A 7,953-nucleotide genomic window follows, 5' to 3' on the forward strand; every position below is an offset into this window, starting at 1 on the left:
TCAAGTATTTGTCTTATTACCAAATTCATTGGTTTCTCAAATTACTCATTTATCAAGGCACTAGTCTCATTAACCATAATCTCATTAACAAAAGTAACTAATTTCTCTAATTACCCATTAAACAGGACACCAATCCCATTAACAAGAGTAACTAGTTTTTTCATAACCAGGACACTAGTCCTATTAACATACTAGCATCAAGCATTACAACAACCATAGCCTCGTATACATACTCTGATTTTGTTGAGGCTAGGAAACATTTGCTATTGCCAGCATTGCTTTATTTTTAGGTAACGCATCCCCATTTTTTGATTTTAAACCTAGGCATTGTCACCACTGATACATTAGTCGCCCCATAAGTATACCACGCAACCACAGGCCAATTACATGGCAATAACCTTATTACCAGTGACAATAACCTATCATTCAGTGTAATGCCTTGTAGAATATTTTATAACATGGGGACCCTGATCTTAGGACCCTGTTATTGATCAACAAGCCAGTGAAAGAATAGATAAGATTGAACTAGCCTACCACTTCAAAAAAAAATGAGGCTAAAAATTGGGTGAACTAGGCCCACATATATCCATGGTGAATTGGTAAGTTGGGGAGAAACAGAGAGTTCTTATCCTCACGACTAACTACTCTGTCAATCCCAATTTTACAATCTTTTGACTTTTCAAAAGTCAATTTAACACATTTTCCACTAATCTTTTCTTTAATTTATATTAGATTAAAATTTAACGAAAACAGGTAAGAAAAGTAAAAACTTAATTTTGAAACTTTTTAATCATTAGAATCAATTAAAAAAATCAAAATTAATTTCTGTTGACCTTTTGAAACTGATGAAGCAAATAAAATTGGAACGAAGGGAATATTAAATATTAAAAGATAATTCAAATTTAAGTAACTAAGTTTATCAACAAACTAATTTACCCATAATAATAATAATAAAAAAAAACTTTCTATTTTTTTTCTAATTACTATTCAAACTTGTTCATTTATAAATAATTCAAATAATCCATCACAGTTTAGAAAAGGAAATACTATTCAATACTTTAATAATACACATGCAAAGAAGTGTTACCTGCAAAACATCCAAAAATCCCAGTTGCCATGAGATTGATCATTGGAGTTCCAATATTGCATCTGAAGAAAGGCCAGGTTACGAGGTCCACAGAAAATACACACTCCTAATCTGATTCCAGCAAGGCATAGCCTTCGCAGAGAGGGTCGTGAGCGAGTGATATTTCCAGAATGAGGCTGCGTATATAAAACACACCAAGATTTTGGTATTCCACAAAGATAATCGCAAAATATCAATGGGCAGGTGGTATTTCCAGAATCAAGTTGCGTGTACAATTTAGCATTCCATAAACACACGTATAATCGCAAAACAAAACCACACCATCAGTTCCAGATATGTAGCACCATGATGTACAAAATAGTGATCGACAAAGAAGAAAAAATTAACACTGAACTCTCCCATTTGCATCCCATCACAGTTCCATGGGGAAATACTTTTGATTGGTCAACAGAGGCTAAATCTATATAATAGGAGCATGAGAAGGAAACCAAATGCTGATTCTTCTTGATTGATGCTCTCATATGAACAGTGAATTTCCTGTATTTGCTCAAATCACAAGTGATTTCCAAAAAAAAAAAAAACACTTGTCAAACAGAGGCAATTGAGTAGGAAAATTGAATACCAAGGGAAAGTATAAAATGAACTTGGAATATTACAAGCTATTCCAAGGAATTGATCAGATCTGCAAAATTGAAAACCAGCCAATCAGCTTTCACAGCAACAGCCTCTCGAAGTTGAACACCCGCATAGCAAATAAACAAGTCAGCGCCTCCTGGTTTACGAGCCTATATAGAAATAAATAAATAATCTTAAGTTGGATCAAAACAGATTGAGATTTTTCAATAACTAAATATATCACTCTTTCAATCCAAGCCTTTAAAAATCAATGATAGGCTACGGTGTTATAAAGTTCTTGCTTACAAAATAATGAACTTTAAATTATGCTATTTTATTACACTTACCTTTAATATACACTTCTAATTTTTCTTTAATTTAAAATCAAAAAAGGTAAGACAAATTGAAACAGGCTTTTAAGATCTTTGGCACTTATCCAAAGTGAGTTTATGAAATAATTTTTAAGATTCACATAGATGGGGAAATGTAAGAAATATGTATTGTTTATTGGGCCAACGCTTTTATGTTGGCATTGATTTCTGCTTTCTCAAGAATAAACTTCAAATCATGGCAGTAAAGCGTGAATTTCAGCATGGACATTAAAAGGAAAGAACCCTAGGTCCCTCGTATGTGACTGATTTCCCAATACAAGAGTCTTTATTTTTTTTTATTAAGATTTGTCTTAATCTTTGTTTCAGTTCTTAGATTTTCAATTACAAAAACTAAAAGAATACATTAAAAGCAAGTATCAATACATGGTTACACACTAGCTAATTTTTCATTTATTCAGTAAATATTAGCTACTAAATTAACCATATCATGTCCTATAGAGCATGAGAGGATACCGACCCTATGGAAACACTATATGAAAAAAAACTCACCTAGACAACCAAAAATCCCAGTTTGGCTACATTAGCAAAGCATTCATGCAAACTAATCTATTAACTAAGAATTAATGGTTAATAATGGCAGGTTGAGCACGGCACAATTTTCTTGTAATTTATGTGCTGATTATGGACTCAAAACAGCAGCATCTGATTTGCTTCACAATTTGGAAGTTTCATTGAATTTATGTACCTCAAGATCTGTTGCACCATCCCCAATCATAACCAGAGCCTTGTATCCATGGACCTGATGAACCAATATAATCAGCTTTGCATGTATTGTCAGAAAACAACATGAGGTGGAAAGCTACAGGACTGACCTTCCTTATTTTCTGAACTGCCGTTGCTTTTCCTCCACTCCTGGAAGTAGGCTCATTCACATCAAACCCTACAAACTCCCCAGAACTTCCAAAGAGTAGCTGGTTTGCAAATATGTTTTCGGGTGGAATACCAAGGATTGATGCAACAGGCTACACAGAGGATTTTTTTTTTCAGATATAAATTAAGTAAAATACAATATGAACTATATGAATTTTTGGCATAAGATTATGGGATTTTGTGTACTTGAAGGAGGAAACATCAGAGTCAGAAAATAAAGGATAAATTATTAGTATACTGATCAATGATTACATATTGCTTTTAGAACATCACCAAATCTTGTAGCACAAATTCATGAAGCTTCTTCCATAAAAAAACTGTGTTTATTAATGTAAATAGTTTCCTTGCAGAACATATCTGGGCATGCAATATGCCTCACAGGCAATTCATGAAACATTGCTGTTGATGGTACACCTCTTGTATCTAATAAAGCTTAGAAATATATGGCTAAAATGATACCACAGAGTTGTTTGGCAAGACACCATGTGCAATGGTTCTGTATTGGTCATTGTAATATCATCAAGTTACTCCAAGCTATTCCAAGTTTATGAATTATAGCTAAAAGATTTCAATCTGATGAATCCCAGGGAAAACCAAAAAAAAAAGGCGTTAATGCAAAGACAAAATTCTGTAATACAGTAGCATACATTGATCATTTGACGAAAGCCTCCGGAGATCAGATAAACATTTGTGTTCTTAGCCTTCAGCTTCTTGACTAACTCATTTATGCCAGGGGAAATCCTAGAGAATAAAAATCAGAAAAGTCTTTGATTTAATTAAATTTGCCAAGTCAAAAAAAGTTATGGGGTGGCAGTTGAAACAAAGGGGCAAAGTAGATACTTTTGTTGCAAAACATTAGTGATAAAAGTACAAATTTGGTCTCAGTGGGTAAAACAAGCATTTTAAGATGATTTACACAATAAAAGATAAGATAGCTAGATTATTTGACAATGCAACAAGTTATATACAGTCTTCATGGATAAGATTAACTGGATCCAATTAAGCGTTATATGAAAATGATTTGGCTGATACTAGTTTTCTGATAAGTATAAAAAGATTTCATAAAGGAAAATATTGAATATCATAAGGTGGGGCATGAGATCATAAACCTTCATGCAAACAATTAAGCATTGTCTTTCAATTGACAAAAATACTTAAAGACATGAATGCAAAACACTAGTTTTGGTCAATGTGCAATGAAACTATCGTACTTCTCATGATCCTCAACAAACATTCAAACAAAGTTATGATCAAATGGAAGAATTTTGGTTTTCAATTTTATGACTAGAGATGCAAGAAAAATTGCTTGATTAAATATAATAGCATATAGAATTGAGGAAAATGAATCAAATAGCCATAGTGTGGTATTAAAACTTCATTGAAACGAGTCGAGCTGGGTTTAAAAGTAACAACCATGCTACATGATATAAGAACTAACTGATAAATAAGAAAGTATGCCCTACAAAGGAACAAACATGCTACATAAGCGTGGAATTTGGCATTTGGTGACAACAAAAATAGAAAAACTACACATGGCGCTACCAATTTTTCCTTCCAATGAAAAGATAACAAAACTGCTGTTCTTATAAAATTGAGCAAATGGAAGTATTTTGGTTTTCAATTTTATGACTTGAGATACAAGAAAAATTGCTTTTATTAAATATAAGCATATAGAACTGAGGAAAATGAATCACCATAGCGTGGTATTAAAACTTCATTGAAACTAGTCAAGCTGAGTTTAAAAGTAACAAACATGCTACATGATATAAGAACTAACTGATATATAAGAAACTATGCCCTACAGAGGAACAAACATGACACATAAGCGTGGAATTTGGAATGCATTTATTGTGTTTTTGGAACCTTTCTAAAAGTTTAGCATTTTGTGACAACAAAAATAGAAAAACTACACATGGCACTACCAATTTTTCCATCCAATGAAAAAAGCAAACTGCTGTTCTTATAGAATTGTGCAAATTCTTGAAACACCCAAAGAGCAAAAAAAAAAAGTTACTAAAAATCAAGTATTTAACATACTTTGGGGGCCTCGTTTCAAGAAATTCTTGAACTTGCGGTAAGGAAGGTTTGAACAGAGATAATCTAGCAGCCAAGGCCTCCTCAAAGGGAACAGAACCACCCATTGCTCTAGATAAATCCAATTTTCAAATCAGATCTTATCAACAATTCTAGTTTTAACAAATGACAACGGAAATCAACCTTGCAGTCCAATCTGCAACAGCCTTTCCAGCTCCACAAAACTCTGCAAGTTCATCAATGCCCTCATCCAGGCACACCGTGCTATCCACATCAAAGCACACAGCATCAGCACTTCTCCAAAGTTGAAGAATGACTGTCAAAAAAGATAAAACCCAACAATTACAGCAACATGATGGCAATGCTTTAGAATTAAAAGAGTCAATGAATGCCCTCACCAATCCTTAAATACTAGTTTCATTCATAACCAAATTCACTAGAGTTTCTTCATTCTGTGAATAATACTCCTACACCTCCACTAACGTGTATAAGGCATCAACTCTGAATATTAAACTCAACTAATTAAATAAACAAACCGTTTCATCAAATAACAAAAAAGTAGTAATTACAACCTTTGGATGGCAGGGTATTGTCAAAGTGGCCTAAACCAGAGGCGTCCAAAGACTGAACAGAAGCAACAACAGAATTGAATGATCGATGACCTTTCATAAACAAAACTGGAGTTTTGGTGAAATTCTTTGACAAAAGAAGGGAAAATGCTGGTACAAGACAAGAGCGATATTGTCTACGAGTAGCATGAATGGGGTTGATTCGATAGTGCACCAAGCCTTCCATCAATTATCTGTTTCCAACCAACGAAAACAGGAATAAACAAATTATTCCTAGGGCCTCTCTGCCAAAATAAAATTGCAAATTAAACAATAGGACCCTTGGTCCAAGCCCATTGCCATCACATTCCATAATCACTCAATGGGCCTCAAGCCAACAAGATATTATAAACCCAACGAATAAATAAAATAATAAGTGGCGTCCAAGGCACATTAATGCTATTGCTCCACGTCTACAAGGGAAACTTAAATAGAAAAAAATACAAATACAGTCCCTACAATTATCAAAAACACCAAACTAAGTCCTGAACTTCTAAATACTACAGCCCATATTAAATAAGCCTACAAATTTAAAATACATATTCAAAACAGTCCTCTGAGTCTAGGGCCATATGAAAGCACCCTCCAAGCAAGCCAACTCACACCAAATCCAAGGAAAAATTATGTTAATAAGGTGGAACTTAAGGGAAAATAAATACGGAGCAATTGAAAATTAAACCAACTTTTAAATCCAAATTAAAACTCTTTTAGAACCCCAAGAATGCATCAACACAAGTTTTTGATCCAAAACCAAATGGCGGCCAATGTTTTATGCTTCGGAAGACACAAAGACAATTTTTCAATTAAGTTCAAGTGAAGCAAGTGAAGGGAAATGGCAATCACTTTTCAAAAGTTTTTAAAACCAAATTATGTAAATATTAAATGAAAACTCAACGGTCAACCTAATCAAGGCGCACAAGAAAAATAAAATGCATTTTTGTTATCCTAAAAGCATTTCAAACAGGTTTTTGCCAAATCAAAGAAAACTGCAGCAACCCCATAACTCACTTTAAACAAACAAACAAGCATGATTTCACCCACAAGCAAGCACGCCAGAATATAAGGACACACATTCAAACCAAAAACTAAATGGAAGATAATTAAATAAACATTGTCATACAACTCAAATTATAAAGATCCATTAGGTTTATTATGTGATATATCCTATTAACCATTTTCAAATCCATGCGGTTAAATAGCAGATCCTGAACTTGTTTTCTTTCTTATTTTTTTTAAACATGAACTGATTTTCCTATCTTCACATCAAAGGCACACGCACAGAGTCAACAATCAGATTATTATATTACCTATCCCATCCTCAAGCAATTAACACACTAAGGTATCACAGCAAGCTCCGCTTGCATCAACAATCAAACTAAACATTCCCAGAAGCAATATTTCAATATGCAAATGAGAAAACAAAAAAGATTTTGCCTTTGGGATTCCGTCCAAATAAACTCAGCAAGATCCGGTTCCGATTCTGACTGCGTTTAGGAGCGCTGTTACAATTTTTGGCAGGTGGTCCGGCTATGAACTCGTGATGCTCACACTTCAGCTGCTAACATAGATGACTTCTGGTATAGAGTTTGGTCACTGATTTGAAGGCGAAATGGTAATCGATGGGTAATGTGTTGTTTTGGGTGGCTGTTTTGGGAAGATGGCTTCAACAGAGAATGGTGTGTGGGGTTCCGATGCTGGTGGTTCGTTCTTTGAAATGGTGGAGGAAGGATTGATGGGTTTTGGGTTGATCTTGCAGGCAGGGCGGTGGGAGAAAGAGAAGGAGACCTTTCAGTTGGGGTCGTTTTTAGAGGTTGGGTTTTTAATTTCTACCAAACATTGTTGCTTTTCCCCTGCAATTTTTTCCAGAAAAGAAGAATTAGGTTTTTGAAATTGATGGGTTTTTTTTTTTTTTTTGTTGCTCTTGCAGTCATGAATGATGGGGGTTTCTATGCTTGGGATTTATAGCATCATGATTTTAAGAAGTACGAGGACTGCATTGAGAGTAATCAAGCAATGTTTGTTTTTACCGAACGTATTTAATTTTTTTATATTATTTTAATATAATAATATCAAAAATAAATTTTAAAAAATAAAAAATATTATTTTTAATATATTTTCAAAAAAAAACAATCTTTATTATAATTATAAAATAAAAAATATATAAAAATATCTAGAAAATAAGATTTTAATTTGCGAAGTTTTTAAACCCAGCCTAAGTCATATAATTAGGTTTTTCCCTTCATACTAAAATTTACAAAGATGGAGGATCCCTAGAAACACAAACCATATACACATTTGATGCAGGCAAGATCTACTGTGCCATTAACATTGATTTGAAGACTTTCCT

At 33.6% G+C, this 7,953-nt stretch overlaps 1 protein-coding gene across 1 annotated transcript; it reads right to left on the reverse strand.

Moving 5' to 3' along the window:
* Positions 1-1,306: 1,306 nt before the first annotated feature.
* Positions 1,307-7,549, reverse strand: LOC133678739 (phosphoserine phosphatase, chloroplastic). The gene is made up of 9 exons (XM_062101221.1): positions 7,041-7,549; positions 5,571-5,800; positions 5,182-5,314; positions 5,002-5,109; positions 3,612-3,705; positions 2,907-3,056; positions 2,780-2,833; positions 1,744-1,872; positions 1,307-1,624 (listed from the first exon to the last, which is right to left on the reverse strand). Exons 2-8 carry the CDS (start codon positions 5,791-5,793, stop codon positions 1,747-1,749), a joined length of 888 nt encoding a protein of 295 aa, XP_061957205.1. The 5' UTR covers positions 5,794-5,800; positions 7,041-7,549; the 3' UTR covers positions 1,307-1,624; positions 1,744-1,746.
* Between the last annotated feature and the right edge of the window lie 404 nt (positions 7,550-7,953).

The sequence above is a fragment of the Populus nigra genome, chromosome 18 (genome assembly GCF_951802175.1).
Source record: "Populus nigra chromosome 18, ddPopNigr1.1, whole genome shotgun sequence".
NCBI lineage: Eukaryota > Viridiplantae > Streptophyta > Magnoliopsida > Malpighiales > Salicaceae > Populus > Populus nigra.

Coding starts and splice junctions, on each gene's coding strand:
- LOC133678739 (XM_062101221.1), bottom strand. CDS start 5,793: ATGGAAGGCTTGGTGCACTATCGAATCAACCCCATTCATGCTACTCGT. Junction 5,315..5,570: donor CAATACCCTGCCATCCAAAG/GTTGTAATTACT, acceptor CTTTTTTGACAG/TCATTCTTCAACTTTGGAGA. Junction 3,706..5,001: donor CTTGAAACGAGGCCCCCAAA/GTATGTTAAATA, acceptor TTTATTCTCTAG/GATTTCCCCTGGCATAAATG.